Below are 18,385 nucleotides of genomic sequence, written 5' to 3'. Positions count from 1 at the left end.
AACGAAAGAAAGGGTGTCGGAATATGATGGAGAAGGCCGGTCGACAGTGACGTCGTGGGCGACGCCGGGTTGTGAGCGACCTTTCGAGCTTCCTCGAGTCCCTGAGTCTCTGTAGTGTCTCAGCTCCTGGATGTCCTCCCTTAAAGGAGAGGAACAATGCGCGCCGACTAGACTAGTCTCTTAGTTTCTTCGCCAGCGCAGACAAATACGGTTTCAGTCCAAAAAACTACCATTCCCAGAAGACAGCGGGACGTTCCTTGCTGCATCTCTATTGGTTTGCGTTTGTTACTCCCAGCCAATAGAAAGTGAACTTCTTGACAAGTGCCAAAATGGCGATGCCTACGACCTAGAAGTGGATTGTGCGGTAGGCTTAAATTTGGGGAGGTGGTGGATGAAAAGGAAATTGGGAGGTATAGTTACAGGGCTGGAGAAGGTGGAGGAAATGAGGGAGCAAATCTGGACTTGGAGTAGTGGTGACCGAAGGACGCATTTAGAGCTAAGGGCGTAATTAGGCAACGAGGACTGGCTTAACTCCTTGATGCCCTCTTTACTCTATTAGTCCCTTTGATATTTATTTATTTGAGAGACAAAGTTTTGTCCTTGTTGCCCAGGCTGGAGTGCAATGGCGCGATCTCGGCCCACCCCATCAACCTCCGCCTCCCGGGTTCAAGCGATTCTCCTGCTTCAGCCTCCCGAGTAGCTGGGATTACAGGCATGCGCCACCAAGCCCGGCTAATTTCGTATTTTTAGTAGAGACGAGGTTTCTCCATGTTGGTCAGACTGATCTCAAACTCCCGACCTCAGGTGATCCGCCCGCCTTGGCCTCCCAAAGTGCTGGGATTACAGGTGCGAGCCACTGCGCTCGGCCTATACTTTCTTCTTAGTGCCCCAGTTTAAGGAAGGGCGGTTCAGGAGGAGAAAGCCTGACAGGATCTTACCTTATCTCTTTAGCTCTTTTTCTTTCAAATTCCGCTGCCTAGCTTAAATCTTACCGCATCTTCTTTTTTTTTGTTTGTTTGTTTTTTGTTTTGAGGCGGAGTCTCGCTCTGCCGCCCAGGCTGGGGTGCAGTGGCCGGATCTCAGCTCACTGCAAGCTCCACCTCCCGGGTTTACGCCATTCTCCTGCCTCAGCCTCCCGAGTAGCTGGGACTACAGGCGCCCGCCACCGCGCCCGGCTAAGTTTTGTATTTTTAGTAGAGACGGGGTTTCACCGTGTTAGTCAGGATGGTCTCGATCTCCTGATCTCGTGATCCGCCCATCTCGGCCTCCCAAAGTGCTGGGATTACAGGCTTGAGCCACCGCGCCCGGCCACCGCATCTTCTTTCTATTTAATTCTGCCTTCCCCGGTTCTCCTTCGAACATCGTGTCCTTTTCTTTTTTTTTTTTTTTTTTTTTTTTTTTTTTGAGACAGAGTCTCGCTCTGTCGCCCAGGCTGGAGTGCTGTGGCCGGATCTCAGCTCACTGCAAGCTCCGCCTCCCGGGTTCCCGCCATTTTCCTGCCTCAGCCTCCCGAGTAGCTGGGACTACAGGCGCCCGCCACCTCGCCCGGCTAGTTTTTTGTATTTTTTAGTAGAGACGGGGTTTCACCGTGTTAGCCAGGATGGTCTCGATCTCCTGACCTCGTGATCCGCCCGTCTCGGCCTCCCAAAGTGCTGGGATTACAGGCTTGAGCCACCACGCCCGGCCGTGTCCTTTTCTTTAGATCCACTTCTTTCACCTCAAAGTTGGCCGTCACAGCTGCCACCTGCTCAGAGTGAAATCATGAAGGTAGTCAACCTGAAGCAAGCCATTTTGCAAGCCTGGAAGGAACGTTGGAGTGACTACCAGTGGGCAATCAACATGAAGAAATTCTTTCCTAAAGGAGCCACCTGGGACATTCTCAACCTGGCAGGTCTCAAGTGAACTGGGAAAGAAAGATGGGAGGGATAAACCCAGAGAAGTTGTAATCACTCAATCGTGTTTTGTTATTCCTCTTGCAGATGCATTACTAGAGCAGGCCATGATTGGACCATCCCCCAATCCTCTCATCTTGTCCTACCTGAAGTATGCCATTAGTTCCCAGGTAAGCTCCCCCAAAACCCCCACCAAGAAGTGAGAGTTTTGGGGATAAAAAACTTGAAGTGCATTTGGACCCCAGTGATTCATGACTGTAATCCCAGCATTGTGGGAGGCTGAAGCAGGCAGATTGCTTGAGCCCAGGAGTTTGAGACCAGCCTGGGTAACATGGCAAAACCCAGTCTCTACCCCAAAATACAAAGAATTAGCCCTTCGTGGTGGTGCCCCTGTAGTCCCAGCTACTTGGAAGGCTGAGGTGGGAGGATCACCTAAGCCCTGGGAGGTCAAGGCTACAGTGAGCCATGATCCTGCCACTGCACTCCAGCCAGAGCAACAGAGTGAGACCCTGTCTCAGGAAACAAACAAAACAAAATTTGGGGTGCAGTTTTACAATTGTCAGCTTACGCTTTCTAGATGAATTTGTTTGAACAGATCATTTCACTGAGTTTCAGTGTTCTCATAAAAATAATAATACTTCATTTGTTGTGATGAATATTATATTCACTTATTCTACTGGGAGTAGTAGCAGGTAGCACAGGCCTGTGGCCCCGCCTACTCAGAAAGCGGAGGTGGGAGGATTGCTTGAGCCCAGAAGTTCGAGGCTACAGTGAGCACTGATTGTGCCACTGCACTCCAGCCTGGGCAACAGAACAAGACTCCATCTCTTAAAAACAACAACCACCAAAAGAGAAATAGGATTACATTCACTTGTTCTATCAACAAATACTCATGAATTTTTTTTTTTTTTTTTTTTTGAGACGGAGTCTTGCTCTGTCGCCCAGGCTGGAGTGTAGTGGCCGGATCTCAGCTCACTGCAAGCTCCGCCTCCCGGGTTCCCGCCATTCTCTTGCCTCAGCCTCCCGGGTAGCTGGGACTACAGGCGCCCGCCACCTCGCCCGGCTAGTTTTTTGTCTTTTTTGGTAGAGACGGGGTTTCACCATGTTAGCCAGGATGGTCTTGATCTCCTGACCTCGTGATCTGCCCATCTCGGCCTCCCAAAGTGCTGGGATTACAGGCTTGAGCCACTGCGCCCGGCCTTTTTTTTTTTTTTTTTTGAGATGGAGTCTCGCTCTGTCACCCGGACTGGAGTGCAGTGGTGCGATCTTGGCTCACTGCAAGCTCCGCCTCCTGGGTTCTCCTGCCTCAGACTCCCGAGTAGCTGGGACTACAGGCGCCTGCCACCACGCCCGGCTGATTTTTTGTATTTTTTTTTTTTTAGTAGAGACAGGGTTTCACCGTGTTAGCCAGGATGGTCTCGATCTCCTGACCTCATGATCTGCCCACCTCAGCCTTCCAAAGTGCTGGGATTACAGGTGTGAGCTACCGCGCCCGGCCTCATGAATGCTTTTATGTGCCAGACAGTGCTAGCCCCTGGGGACATAGCTGTGAATAAGATCTGATGCCAGTACACAGAGAATTTAGTGGGTAATATAGACATGTAAATAAGCAGTCACTAGATGGGTTTATGATAAAGGTTAGAATAGAGTACGGATGCTCCTCAACTTACAATGGGGTGATGTGCTGATATACCACTCATAAGTTGAAAATGTACTTAATACACATAACTTGCCAAAGGTCATCTACCTACCACTTTTTTGAGACAGAGTCTTGCTCTATCACCCAGGCTGGAGTGCAATGGTGTGACCTCAGCTCACTGCAACCTCTGTCTCCTGAGTTCAGGTGATTCTCCTGCCTCAGCCTCCCGAGTAGCTGGGACTGCAGGTACCTGCCACCATGCCTGGCTAATTTTTATATTTTTAGTAGAGACAGGGTTTCATTATATTGGCTAGGCTGGTCTCGAACTCCTGACCTTGTGATCTGCCCACCTTGGCCTCCCAAATTGCTGGGATTGCAGGTGTGAGCCACCATGCCCGGCCATCTACCTACCTTAAATGTGCTCAGAACACTCTAGCTTACAGTTGGGAAAAATCATCAAACACAAAGCCTGTTTGTTTATTGAGATGGAGTTTCACTCTTGTTGCCCAGGCTGCAGTGCAATGGCTTGATCTCGGCTCACTGCAACCTCCACCTCCCAGGTTCAAGCTATTCTCCTACCTCAGCCTCCTGAGTAGCTGGAATTACAGGTGCCCACCACTACACCTGGATAATTTTTGTATTTTTAGTAGAGATGGGGTTTTACTGTTTTGGCCAGCCTGGTCTCGAACTCTTGACTTCAGGTGATCCACCTGCCTTGACTTCCCAGTGTTGGGATTACAGGCATGAGCCACTGCGCCTGTCCTTATTTTTTATTGGTTGATTGATTAATTGATTGAGGCAGAGTCTTGCTCCATCGCCAGGCTAGAGTGCAGTGTGGTGCGATCTTGGCTTACTGCAACCTCCGCCTCCCAGATTCAAGTGATTCTCCTGCCTCAGCCTCCCAAGTAGCTGGGAATACAGGCGCATACCACTACGTTCCGCTAATTTTATACGTTTTTTTTTTTTTTTTGAGACGGAGTCTTGCTCTGTGCCCCAGGCTGGAGTGCAGTGGCGGGATCTCAGCTCACTGCAAGCTCCGCCCCGCCGGGTTCACGCCATTCTCCTGCCTCAGCCTCCCGAGTAGCTGGGACTACAGGCGCACGCCACCTCGCCCGGCTAATTTTTCTTGTATTTTTCATAGAGACGGGGTTTCACCGTGTTAGCCAGGATGGTCTCGATCTCCTGACCTCGTGATCCGCCCGCCTCGGCCTCCCAAAGTGCTGGGATTACAGGCTTGAGCCACCGCGCCCGGCCTAATTTTATACTTTTAGTAGAGACTGGGTTTCTCCATGTTGGTCAGGCTGGTCTCGAACTCCTGACCTCAGGTGATTCACCCTCCTTGGCCTCCCAAAGTGCTGAGATTATAGGCGTGAGCCACCACGCCCAGCCAGAAGTGCAGATTTCTTTCTTTTTTTTTTTTTTTGAGACGGAGTCTCGCTCTGTTGCCCAGGCTGGAGTGCAGTGGCCAGATCTCAGCTCACTGCAAGCTCCGCCTCCTGGGTTTACGCCATTCTCCTGCCTCAGCCTCCCGAGTAGCTGGGACCACAGGTGCCAGCCACCTCGCCCTGCTAGTTTGGTTTTTTTTTTTTTTTTTTTTTTTTTTTTGAGACGTAGTCTCGCTGTGTCTCCCAGGCTGGAGTGCAGTGGCGTGATCTCGGCTCACTGCAAGCTCCACCTCCCGGGTTCATGCCATTCTCCCGCCTCAGCCTCCCGAGTAGCTGAGACTACAGGCGCCCGCCACCACGCCCGGCTAGTTTTTTTTTTTGTATTTTTAGTAGAGACGGGGTTTCACCGTGTTAGCCAGGATAGTCTCGATCTCCTGACCTCGTGATCCACCCGCCTCGGCCTCCCAAAGTGCTGGGATTACAGGCTTGAGCCACCGCGCCTGGCCAGTTTTTTGTATTTTTTAGTAGAGATGGGGTTTCACTGTGTGAGCCAGGATGGTCTCGATCTCCTGACCTCATGATCCCCCCATCTCAGCCTCCCAAAGTGCTAGGATTACAGGCTTGAGCCACCGCGCCTGGCCCAAGAAGTGCAGATTTCTTATGTGCATATATTGCATCGTGGTGAAATCTGAGCTTTTAGTATACCTATCACCCCAATAGTGAATGTTGTACCCAATAAGTAATTTTTCAACCCTCACCCCACTCCCACCTTCTATATTCTCCAGTGTCTATTAGTTCACTCTGTATGTGCACCCATTGTGTAGCTCCCATTTATCAGTGAGAATATGTGGTATTTGACTTTCTTTTTTTTATTGAGATGGAGTCTCCCAGGCTGGAGTGCAATGGCGTGATCTCAGCTCACTGCAACCTCCTTGACTTTCTATCTCTGAGTTATTTCACTGAGGATAATGGCCTACATGTATGAGCACTTGAAGTACAATTTCTACTGAATGTGTGTCTCATATTTTTTTTTGAGACAAGGTCTTACTGTGTCACCCAGGGTGGAGTGCGGTGGCGTGATCTCTCCTCACTGCGACCTCCACCTCCTGGGCTCAAGTGATTCTGCTGCTTCGGTCTCCCAGGTAGCTGGGACCACAAGCATGCATCACCATACCCAGCTAATTTTTATAGGTTTAGTAGAGATGGGGTTTTACCATGTTGGCCAGGCTGGTCTCGAACTCCTGACCTCAGGTGATCCGCTCACCTTGGCCTCCAACAGTGTTGGGATTATAGGCATCAGCCTGTAATTTAGGTTGTGCCTGACCTAAATGCGTATCTCTCTCTCTTTTTTTTTTTTTTTTGAGATGGAGTTTCACTGTTGTCCCCCAGGCTGGAGTGCAGTGGCACGATCTCGGCTCACTGCAACCTCTGTCTCCTGGGCTCAAGCAGTTCTCCTGCCTTAGCCTCCTGAGTAGCTGGGATTACAGGCGTGCACCACCACACCTAGCTAATTTTTGTATTTTCAGTAGAGACAGTGTTTCACCATGTTGGCCAGACTGGTCTGGAACTCCTGACCTCAAGTGATCCATCTGCCTCAGCCTTCCAAAGTGCTGGGATTACAGGCTTGAGCCACCATGCCCAGCTTGAACATGAATCTTTTTTACACCATCATAAAGTCGAAAAATTAAGGCGGGGCACGGTGGCTCACGCCTGTAATCCCAGCAGTTTGTGAGGCCGAGGTGGGCGGATCACCAGGCCAGGAGATTGAGACCCTCCTGGACAACATGGTGAAACCCTGTCTCTACTAAAAATACAAAAATTAGCTGGGCATTGTGGTGAGTGCCTGTAATCCCAGCTACTTGGGAGGCTCAGGCAGGAGAATCGCTTGAACCAGGGAGTCAGAGGTTGCAGTAAGCCAAGATTGTGCCACTGCACTCCAGTCTGATGACAGAGCGAGACTCCGTCTCAAAAAATAAAATAAGATAAAATAAATAAAAAAAATAAAGTCGAAAAATTGTAAGATGAACCATTGTTAAGTTGGGACTGTCCTTGCTTTGGGAATACATGGGAAAGGCACCCAGTCCAGTCTGAACAATCAAGGAAGGCTTTGTGGAGGAAGTGATATTTAAACCAAGACCTGAATGTTGAGTAGGAGTTAGCCAGGCACATTGAGGAGAGTGTGTGTGCAAAGCAGAGAAAAGCATATGCACAGGGTGGGCGGCAAAACTCACATAATGTTGTTCAGGAACCGAAAATAATTTGGTATGGCTAGAGAAAAGGAGTTTGTTCTCAGGACTCCTTTTTCTTTTATTTTTTCTCCTTTTCTTTTTTTGTATTTTTTGTAGAAATGGGGTCTCACTATGTTACCCAGTCTGGTCTTGAACTCTTGGCCTCAAGTAGTCCTCCCGCCTTGCCTCCTAAAGTGCTGAGGTTATGAGTATGAGCCACTGTGCCCGGTCCCAGTACCCCTTTACATTCTTAAAAATTTTGAGACTTTTCTTAAATATATTTGATTGTATTTGATCTCATGCCTCCCTAAAATGGATAAAACCAAGCTGCACCCGACCACCTTGGGCACATGTTTTCAGGACCTCCTGAAGGGCCATGGTTACTCATGTTTGACTCAGAATAAATTTCTTCAAATATTAAAAAAAAATATTATTGGCCAGGTGTGGTGGCTCCTGCCTGTAATCCCAGTGCTTTGGGAGGCTGAGGTGGGTGGATCATCTGAGGTCAGGGGTTCGAGACCAGCCTGGTCAACATGGTGAAATTCTGTTTCTACTAAAAATACAAAAAATTAGCCGGGCGTGGTGGTGCGCACCTGTAATCCCAGCTACTCAGGAGGCTGAGGCAGGAGAATCGCTTGAACCCAGGAAGTGGAGCCTACAGTGAGCCGACATCATGCCACTGTATTCCAGCCTGGGCGACAGAGCAAGACTCTGTCTCAATAAAAAATAAAATGAAGGCCGGGCATGGTGGCTCAAGCCTGTAATCCCAGCACTTTGGGAGGCCGAGACGGGCGGATCACGAGGTCAGGAGATCGAGACCATCCTGGCTAACACGGTCAAACCCCGTCTGTACTAAAAAAAATACAAAAACTAGCCGGGCGAGGTGGCGGGCGCCTGTAGTCCCAGCTACTTGGGAGGCTGAGGCAAGAGAATGGCGTAAACCCAGGAGGCGGAGCTTGCAGTGAGCTGAGATCCGGCCACTGCACTCCAGCCTGGGCAACAGAGCGAGACTCCGTCTCAAAAAAAAAAACCTTCAAGAAAAATAAAATGAAATAAAATTAACTGGTCTCTTTTTGTTGTACCTTGAATAGATCTTTTATCTATGCATGATTTTTGTCACATCATGAATTGGTAATTTGGAAAATATCCATGACTAAGTTATATAGTTGTTGATGCATTTCAATTGTTGACGCATTTAATAATATAATATCATCACATGTTATGGAGCCTCCAGGACAATCCACTGTACAATTGTGAGAGAAAAAGAGCAAAAAGGTAAACAGTATCTTAGTAGTATTTTTAAAATAATTTTGACTTCCTAGACCCCCTGAAAGGTCTTGGGGACCCTGGGGAGTTCCTGGACCATACCTTCAGAACTGCTAGGCTGGCACTTTAAGGAGGAGAGTGGTTTAGAGAGAGAGAACGATAAGGTCATAAAAGACTTTTGAGTGATGCTGAGGAATTTGGGCTTTATTTTAGGGTGACAAGTAATCATTTAAAGGGTGTTAAGTGGAGGAGTCACATGACAAGACTTCCTTAAAGATATACATATTTTAATTAACATAGAATAACATACAAAGATCTTGGGCCAGGTGCAGTGGCTCAATCCTGTAATCCCAGCACTTTGGGAGGCCAAGGTGGGTGGATCACCTGAGGTCAGAAGTTCAAGACCAGCCTGGTCAACATGGTGAAACCCGCCTCTACTGAATATACAAAAATTAGCCAGGTGTGGTGGCGGGCACCTGTAATCCCAGCAACTCGGGAGGCTGAGGCAGGAGAATTGCTTGAACCTGGGAGGCGGAGGTTGCAGTGAACTGAGATCGCCCCACTCTGCTCCAGTCTGGGCAACAAGAGCGAAACTTCATCTGAAAAAGAACATAGAAGATCTTAAGATCAATTCAGTGAGGGTTTTTTTTTTTTTTTTTTTAATGAGATGGAGTCTCGCCCTGTTGCCTGGGCTGGAGTACAGTGGGGCGATCTCAGCTCACTTCAACCTCCGACTCCCAGGTTCGAGCTATTCTCCTGCCTCAGCCTCCCGAGTAGCTGGGACTACAGGTGTCCCCCACCATGCCTGGCAAGTTTTTTGTATTTTTAGCAGAGATGGGGTTTCACCATGTTGGTCAGGCTGGTCTCGAATTCCTGACCTCGTGATCCGCCTGCCTCGGCCTCCCAAAGTGCTGGGATTACAAGTGTGAGCCACTGCACCCGGCCTATTCAGTGAGTTTTAGCAATTGTATATACCCATGTCACCAGCATCCAAAATAAGATACAGAACATTTCTGTTCTCTCAGAAAGTTCCCTTTTACTGCTTTCTTCAGTAAGAAGTGGACTTCAGAAGAAGTCCACTTGCTTCTTCCACAATTGCCTTTATTTGGATTTCATAGCAATGTAGTCAGATGGGATATATTTCTTTTTTTTTGTTTGTTTGTTTTTTGAGACGGAGTCTCGCTCTGCCGCCCAGGCTGGAGTGCAGTGGCCGGATCTCAGCTCACTGCAAGCTCCGCCTCCCGGGTTTACGCCATTCTCCTGCCTCAGCCTCCCGAGTAGCTGGGACTACAGGCGCCCGCCACCTCGCCCGGCTAGTTTTTTGTATTTTTTAGTAGAGACGGGGTTTCACCATGTTAGCCAGGATGGTCTCGGCCTCCCAAAGTGCTGGGATTACAGTCTTGAGCCACCGCGCCCGGCCGGGATATATTTCTTTTTTTTTTTTTTTTTTTTTTTTTTTTGAGACGGAGTCTTGCTCTGTCACCCAGGCTGGAGTGCAGTGGCCGGATCTCAGCTCACTGCAAGCTCCGCCTCCCGGGTTTACGCCGTTCTCCTGCCTCAGCCTCCCGAGTAGCTGGGACTACAGGCGCCCACCACCTCGCCTGGCTAGTTTTTTTGTATTTTTTTTTAGTAGAGACGGGGTTTCACCGTGTTAGCCGGGATCGTCTCTCGATCTCCTGGCCTCGTGATCCGCCCGTCTCGGCCTCCCAAAGTGCTGGGATTACAGGCTTGAGCCACTGCGCCCGGCCGGGATATATTTCTTTTTTTTTTTTTTTTTTTTTTTGGAGACGGAGTCTCATGCTGTTGCCCAGGCTGGAGTGCAGTGGCGCGATCTCGGCTCACTGCAAGCTCGGCCTCCCGGGTTCCCGCCATTCTCCTGCCTCAGCCTCCTGAGTAGCTGGGACTACAGGCGCCCGCCACCGCGCCCGGCTAATTTTTTGTATTTTTAGTAGAGACGGGGTTTCACTGTGGTCTCGATCTCCTGACCTTGTGATCCGCCCGCCTCGGCCTCCCAAAGTGCTGGGATTACAGGCTTGAGCCACCGCGCCCGGCCCGGGATATATTTCTTATACTGTCTTTTGTTTAACATAAATGTTTTTGAGATTTATTATTTATGTTGTATATGTTAGTAGTACATTCTTTTTATTTATTTATTTTTAATTTGAAACAGGGTTTTGCTCTGTTACCCAGGCTGGAGTGTGCAATGGCAGGATCACAACTTACTGTAGCCTCGTCCTGCTGGGCTCAAGTAATCCTCCTACCTCAGGTTCCCAAGGAGTTGGGACTACAGTCATTCACCACCACGCCTGGCTAATTTTTAAATTTTTTGTAAAGACGGGATCTTTCTATGTTGCCCGAGCTGGTAATTTTTACATTTTTGTAGAGATGGGGTCTCACTTTGTTGCCCAGGCTGGTCTCAAACTCCTGGGCTCAAGCGATCCTCCTGCCTTGGCCCCCAAAGTGCTGGGATTACAGGTGTGATCCACTCATGCCTGGCCCCATTCTTCTTCTTATTATTTTTAATTGCTGAATAGTATTTCTCAGTTGACACATAGATTTTTTTTTATTAAAAAATTTTTTTAGAGGCTGGGCACAATGGCTCACGCCTGTAATCTCAGCAATTTGGGAGGCTGAGGCGGGTGGATCACGAGGTCAGAAGATCGAGACCATCCTGGCTAACATGGTAAAAATTACCCGGGCATGGTGGCATGCACCTGCAGTCCCAGCTACTCAGGAGGCTGAGGCAGGAGAATCGCTTGAATCCGTGAGGTAGAGGTTCCAGTGAGCCAAGATCGAACCACTATACTCCAGCCTGGGTGACAGAGCAAGACTCTGTCTCAAAAAAAAAAAAAAAAAAAAAAAAATTTAGAGTCAGGATCCTTGCTTTGTTGCCCAGGCTGGAGTGTAGTGGCACAATAGTGTCTCACTGCAGCTTTGACCTCCTTGGCTCAAGCCATCCTCCTGCCTCAGCCCCCTAGGTAGCTCGGACTACAGGTACACGCCAAAACCCCCAGCCAATTTTTGCATTTTTTGTAGAGACAAGGTTTTGCCTTGTTGCTCAGGCTCATCCTGAACTCCTGAGCTCAATCTGCCCACCTTGGCCTCCCAGAGTGTTGGGATTATAGGCATGAGCCATGGAGCTCACCCCTAAACCATTGCTACATAATACACCATATGTACTTTTTTTTTTTTTTTTTTTTTTTTGAGATGAAGTCTTGCTCTGTCGCCCAGGCCAGAGAGCAGTGGTTTGATCTTGGCTCACTGCAGCCTCCTCCCATCCCCGCTGCTGGGTTCAAGTGATTCTCCTGCCTCAGCCTCCCAAGTAGCTGGGATTACAGACATGCACCACCACACCTGGCCGATTTTTAAATTTTTAGTAGAGACAGGGTTTCACCATGTTGGCCAGGCTGGTCTCAAACTCCTGACCTCAAGTGATCTGCCCGCGTTGGCCTCCCAAAGTGCTGGGATTACAGGTGTGAGCCACTGTGCCTGGCCCAGCCCATATGTACTTTAATTTAGGTTGTTTGTAATTTTTTACTGTTATAATCAATGTTTCACTGAATATCCTTCTACCTACCTGTTTGCATATCTGGAAGTGTTTCTCTAGGGTAGAGACCTCACAATGGAATATGTGATTTGAAGAATATACACATACTAAATTATAGTAGATCCTGCAAATATCCCCCTTAAAATGACTGGATTAGGTTATACCCCATCCACAATGTCTCACAGTATTTCCTCACACCTTTGCCAATGCTGGATAGAATCTTTTAAAACTTTTTCCGGAGGCAAATAATTATATCATATTATAATGTGCATATTCTTTTCTTTCTTTCTTTCCTTTCTCTTCTCTTCTCTTCTCTTCTCTTCTCTTCTCTTCTCTTTTCTCTTCTCTTCTCTTTTGTTTTCTTTTCTTTTCTTTCGATGGAGTCTCCCTCTGTCGCCCAGGCTGGAGTGCAGTGACGTGCAACCTCTGCCTCCCGGGTTCAAGCAGTTCTTCTGCCTCAGCCTCCCAAGTAGCTGGGATTACAGGCATGCACCACCATACCCAGATAATTTTTGTCTTTTTAGTAGGGACGGGGTTTATCCATGTTAGCGAGGCTGTTCTCAAACTCCTGACCTCAAGTGATCCACCTGCCTTGGCCTCCCAAAGTGCTGGGATTACAGGCGTGAGCCACTGCTCCTGGCTTATATATTTATTAATATATAATTTATGTATTCATAAATACACAAATAAATATATCATTTGCCTATTTTTTTATTTTTTTTTGTTACGGCTTTTTTTGTGTGTGTATGAGACAGGATCTCACTCCTTCATCTAGACTGGAGTACAGCTGTGTGATCTCGGCTCACTGCAACCTCTGCCTCCTGGTTTCCAGCCATTCTCCTGCCTCAGCCTCCCAAGTAGCTGGGACTACAGGCGGGTGCCACCACGCCCGGCTAATCTTTGTATTTTTAGTAGAGACAGGGTTTCTCCAGAGATAGAGTCTCACTCCTTTGCCTAGGCTGGAGTACAGTAGCACAATCATGGCTTACTGCAGCCTTGATCTCCCTGGCTCAAGCTGTCCTCCCACTTTAGCCCCCTGAGTATCTGGGACTACAGTTAGGCACCACCACATCTGGCTAATGTTTTTAATTTTTTGTAGAGAAGGGTTTAGTTGCCCAGGCTGGTCTCAAACTCCTGGACTCAAGTTATCCTCCTGGCTCAGCCTCCCAAAGTGTTGAGATAAACAGGCATGAGTTACTACTCTTGGCACCCTGGTTTTTAGTATATTCACTGAGTTGGGCAAACATCATCACAATCAATTTAGAACATTTTCATCACCCCAAAAAAGAATTCTTACTGATTTTTTTTTTTTTTTTTTTTTTTTTGAGACAGAGTCTTGCTCTGTTGCCCAGGCTGGAGTGCAGTGGCGTGATCTCGGCTCACTGCAAGCTCTGCCTCCCAGCTTCATGCCATTCTCCTGCCTCAGCCTCCTGAGTAGCTGGGACTACAGGTGTCCACCACCACACCTGGCTAATTTTTGTATTTTTAGTAGAGACAGGGTTTCACTGTGTTAGCCAGGATGGTCTCAATCTCCTGACCTCGTGATCCACCCACTTTGGCCTCCCAAAGTGCTGGGATTACAGGTATGAGCCACCGTGCCCGACCAGAATTCTTACTGATTTTTAAGTGTCATTTAATATAATCTATCTTGTAATCCTTATTTGTTATGTATGTTTTTGAGTTTTATATCACTTTTTAAATCTAATTTTTTTTTTTTAAAATTTTTGAGATGGATGGAGTTTCACTCTTGTTGCCCGGGCTGCAGTGCAATGGCACGATCTCAGCTCACTGCAACTCCGCCTCCTAGGTTCAAAGGATTCTGCTGCCTCAGCCTCCCAAGTAGCTGGGATTATAGGTGCCTGCCACCACACCCAGCTAATTTTTATATTTTTAGTAGAGACAGGGTTTCACCATGTTGGCCAGGCTGGTCTTGAACTCCTGACCTCAGGTGATCCGTCCGCCTTGGCCTCCCAAAGTGCTGGGTTTATAGGCGTGAGCCACCCCACCCGGCCTGTTGTTAATAATGAGATTTTCCCTTTGGATTTCCCCTTCCCAGACCCCATTGTCTCAGACTGATGGGATTTTCTCCACAGCCTCTTGACTGGCTCACCAATTGTTGTGCTGGACCCCTATTTGCTAGGGATGGCACCAGGTTCAAGAGGCTGAAGGAACCTGAAGACAGCAGATGCCACATAGGGTTTTGCTAGGGGGAACTTATATGCAGGGATAGTCCAGGGGTGGTGGGCTGGACAGGAGAACCGCCTGTAATTTTTTTTCTTAGTATGCAGAAATTTTTTATGTTTTTGTCAGTTTTATCCTTTTTTTTCCCTTACTGGGCTTTTGTCTGCTTAAGGACTTCTCTGCTTCAGAGATTTAAATATATTCTCTTGGTGGGGCATTTTTTTTTTTTTTTTTTTTTTTTTGAGACGGAGTCTTGCTCTGTCACTCAGGCTGGAGTGCAGTGGCCGGATCTCAGCTCACTGCAAGCTCCGCCTCCCGGGTTTACGCCATTCTCCTGCCTCAGCCTCCCGAGTAGCTGGGACTACAGGCGCCCGCCACCGCGCCTGGCTAGTTTTTTGTATTTTTAGTAGAGACGGGGTTTCACCGTGTTAGCCAGGATGGTCTCGATCTCCTGACCTCGTGATCCGCCCGCCTCGGCCTCCCAAAGTGCTGGGATTACAGGCTTGAGCCACCGCGCCCGGCCTTTGGTGGGTCATTTTGGCTCATACCTATAATCCCAGCACTTTGGGAGGCGGAGGCGGGCAGGTTGCTTTGAGCTCAGGAGTTCAAGACCAGCTTTGGCAACATGGCAAAACCCTGTCTGTACAAACAATTAAAAAATTAGTCTAGGCGTGATGGCTCACGCCTGTAGTCCCAGCACTCTGGGAGGCTGAGGTGGGCAGATCACAAGGTGAGGAGATTGAGACCATCCTGGCTAACATGGTGAAACCCCGTCTCTACTATAAATACAAAAAAAAATTAGCTGGGCGTGGAGGTGGGTGCCTGTAGTCTCAGCTACTTGGGAGGCTGAGGCAGGAGAATCACTTGAACCCAAGAGGTGGAGGTTGCAGTGAGCTGAGATCACGCCACTGCACTCCAGCCTCGGCAACAGAGCGAGACTCCGTCTCAAAAAAAATAAAATAAAATAAAATAAAAGCCGGTAGTTCATGGCTTGAGCACGTAGTCCCAGTTACACAGGAGGCTGAGGCTGGAGAATTGCTTGAGCTTAGGAAGCAGAGGTTGCAGTGAGCTGAGATCACGCCACTGCATTTTAGCGTGGGTGACAGAGTGAGATCCTATCTCAAAATAAAAAATAAAATAAAATGAAAATATATTCTCTAATTTCTGCCAACACTTGACTTTTATTTTTTGTATTTACTTTGTCTGAGCCATTTAGAATTTATTGTGGTATGAGGATGGGATCCACATTTATTATTTGTTCAAATAGATGGATAATGGCTCAACTCTCTTTATTGAATAGGCCATTCTTTGTCATATCTTAAATTCTAAATTCTCTTGTGCACAAGGGTCCATTTTTTGACACCCTAGTGTATTTCACTGGTATCTTTCTCTCTTTTTTTTTTTTGAGAGGGAGTCTCACTCTGTCTCCCAGGCTGGAGTGCAGTGGCACGATCTTGGCTCACTCCAACCTCTGCCTCCTGGGTTCAAGCAGTTCTCTACCTCAGCCTCCCAAGTAGCTGGGATTACAGGCGTGCACTACCACGCCCAGCTAATTTTTGTATTTTTAGTAGAGACAGAGTTTCACCATCTTGGCCAGGCTGGTCTTGAACTCCTGACCTTGTGATCCACCTGCCTCAGCCTCCAAAAGTGCTGGGATTGCAGGCGTGAGCCACCACGCCTGGCCTCTTTCTCTTTTTTTTGCACCAGAACTTTGTTATAGCTTTATAGTATGTTTTGATACCTTGGTGGACAAATCTTCCCTTAGTTTCTTTATTTTTCAAAATTTTTTTGACTGTTTTCAGACATTTCATTTCCAGACAAATTTTAGAATCAATTCATTAAGTTCCCATAAAAATCCTATTATCTTGTAATCAAGATTTCCTTGACTTTATAGATTAATTGCGGAAATTTGTGGATTAATTTTAGAAAGATCACTCTGGTTATAGTTTGAAGAATGAGTTGGAGGGAGGTAAGACAGAAGACAGGGAGATCATTAAGTGTGGCATATTTTGTCAATAAAGGACCAGATAGTAAGTATTTTCAGCTTTGCAGACTGCATGGTCTCTCTCATCACTATTCCATCATTACAGCTGAAAACTAGCTATAGCCCATCTGTAAATAAATGGGTATAGCTGTGTTCTAATAGAAAAATGGTGATGAGCCAGATTGGACTTGCAGGCTGTAGTTTTCCAACCCCTGATTTAGGCTCTTGATGTGTACTTTAGGTGAGAGATGATACTAGCACAAAATTGGGAAGTGGCAGCAGAAGAAAAACGATGAATTTAAGAACAGTTTAGGAAGTGGCATTGAAATGATTTGATTGATGGGATGAGGGGAGTGCGAGGAGAAGGGGTCAAGGATAACGCTTAGGTTTCTGGTTTGGACACTAGATACCTGATGGGTCATGAGACAGCAGAAGAGTGGAGTAGGGCTGGGATGTGGGTGAGGATAACATGTTTGATCTTGGCCTTTTCAGTTTAAGGTGCCTGTGTGGGGTATCAAAAAGAGGATACTTGGAAGGCAGTTGAACATAGGTGTCTGGTACTCAAGGAGAGTTCTAGACTGGAGCTTTTGGTTTAGAAGTCACCAGCTACTGATGGTAATCAAAGCTATGGGTATGGATGAGATTGTGCAGAGAGAGAGGAGAGTGAGCAAAGAAGTGACTACACCCAACTTCCGGAGGAACCAATCTCATTTAAGGAACACACTTAGGAGGATAAACCGTCATAGGAGTCTGAAGAGAAGGGGCCAGAGAGTAGGGAGGAAAAGTGAGAGTGTTACCAAGAAAAGCCAAGAGAGGATTGAGGGATGAGGGAGGGTTTCAAGGGGTCGGATGCTGCTGGAAAGTCAGGTAAGATCAGAAGAGAGAAGGATCCATTGGATTTAACATGAAGAGTTTGTTGATGACCTTAACAAGAAGAGTCATAGAGTGCTCAGGACAGAAGTGATTGGAGTGGGTTGAACAGTCAATGGAGAGTGTGCAGGTAGAGCCAGAGAGTGTAGAAAACTCTTATGTTGTCCGGGCCTGGTGGCTCACACCTGTAATCCCAGCACTGTTTGAGGTCAAGGTAGGGGGATCACTTGAGGCGAGGAGTTTGAGCTCAGCCTAGACAACATAGACCCCGGCTCTACTAAAAAAGTAAAATTAAAAAGGCGGGGTTTAGTGGCTCACGCCTGTAATCCCAGCACTTTGGGAGGCCGAGGGGGTGGATCAAGAGGTTAGGAGTTAAGACCAGCCTGGCCAACATGGTGAAACCCTGTCTCTACCAATACAAAAATAAGCCAGGTGTGGTACTGCATACCTGTAATCCCAGCTACTCAGGAGGCTGAGGCAGGAGAATCGCTTGAACCCGAGAGGCGGAGGTTGCAGTGAGCTGAGATCATGCCACTGCTCCAGCCTGGGCAACAGAGTGAGAATCCGTCTCAAAAAAAAAAAAAAAGTAAAATTGAAAAAAAAAAAGAACTTTTATATATGTGAAGAGCAGTAGAGATGGAGTGGTGCTTAAATGGAAGTGTGGGGTCTATAGGAAGCTCTTTTAAAAATAGAAGAAATTAGGCCAGGTTCATACCTCTAATCCCAGGACTTTGGGAGGCCCAGGTGGGTGGGCAGCTCACTTGACCAGGAATTTGAGACCAGCCTGGACAACATGGCAAAACCCCGTCTCTACAAAAAATACAAAAGTTAGGCAGCCGGGCACGGTGGCTCGTGCCTGTAATCCCAGCACTTTAGGAGGCCAAGGCGGGTGGATCATGAGGTCAGGAGTTCGAGATCAGCCTAGCCAACATAGTGAAGCCCCGTCTCTACTAAGAGTACCAAAATTAGCCGGGCATGGTGGCATGTGCCTGTAGTCTCAGCTACTCAGGAGGCTGAGGCAGAAGAATCGCTTGAACCTGGGAGGCAGAGGTTGCAGTGAGCCGAGATTGTGCCACTGCACTCCAGCCTGGGCAACAGAGTGAGACTCTGTCTCAAAAAAAAAAAAAAAAAAACTTAGCCCGTGCGATGGTTCATGCCTGTAATCCCAGCACTTTGGGAGGCTGAGGCGGGCGGATCATGAGGTCAGGAGATCGTGACCATCCTGGCTAACACGGTGAAACCCCATCTCTACTAAAAATGTAAAAAATTAGCCGGGCGTGGTGGTGGGCTCCTGTAGTCCCAGGTACTTGGGAAGCTGAGGCAGGAGAATGGCGTGAACGCAGGAGGCGGAGGTTGCAGTGAGCCGAGATCACAGCACTGCACTCCAGCCTGG

The 18,385-nt window shown here is 47.8% G+C and overlaps 1 protein-coding gene and 1 long non-coding RNA gene across 51 annotated transcripts in view; one reads left to right on the top strand and one right to left on the bottom strand.

The window, feature by feature from the left end:
• The first annotated feature begins 316 nt into the window (after positions 1-316).
• MED24 (mediator complex subunit 24) overlaps positions 317-18,385 on the top strand; it is a 40,748-nt gene continuing 22,679 nt past the window's right edge. For 10 of the 50 annotated variants that reach the window (XR_013406733.1, XR_013406729.1, XM_077971547.1 and 7 more), the window contains exons 1-3: positions 317-364; positions 1,725-1,891; positions 1,980-2,062. Coding sequence is in view for 45 of the 50 variants with exons in the window: in XM_077971547.1 (XP_077827673.1) it covers positions 1,762-1,891; positions 1,980-2,062 (213 nt within the window). In the remaining 5 variants the exon portion in view is untranslated. Of the gene's footprint in view, positions 365-611; positions 805-951; positions 1,892-1,979; positions 2,063-18,385 lie in introns of all 50 variants that reach the window. The other 40 variants (XR_013406732.1, XR_013406731.1, XM_077971548.1 and 37 more) reach the window with 6 other exon arrangements.
• On the bottom strand, positions 5,104-7,125 carry LOC144335680 (uncharacterized). Its single transcript, XR_013406737.1, has 2 exons — positions 6,852-7,125; positions 5,104-6,291 (listed from the first exon to the last, which is right to left on the bottom strand). It is a non-coding gene; the product is annotated as an uncharacterized LOC144335680 (long non-coding RNA).

This window comes from Macaca mulatta, chromosome 16 (assembly GCF_049350105.2).
Source record: "Macaca mulatta isolate MMU2019108-1 chromosome 16, T2T-MMU8v2.0, whole genome shotgun sequence".
Classification (NCBI taxonomy): domain Eukaryota; kingdom Metazoa; phylum Chordata; class Mammalia; order Primates; family Cercopithecidae; genus Macaca; species Macaca mulatta.
The sequence above is the reverse complement of the archived record's forward strand: the minus strand, read 5'-3'. Positions and strand labels throughout refer to the sequence as shown.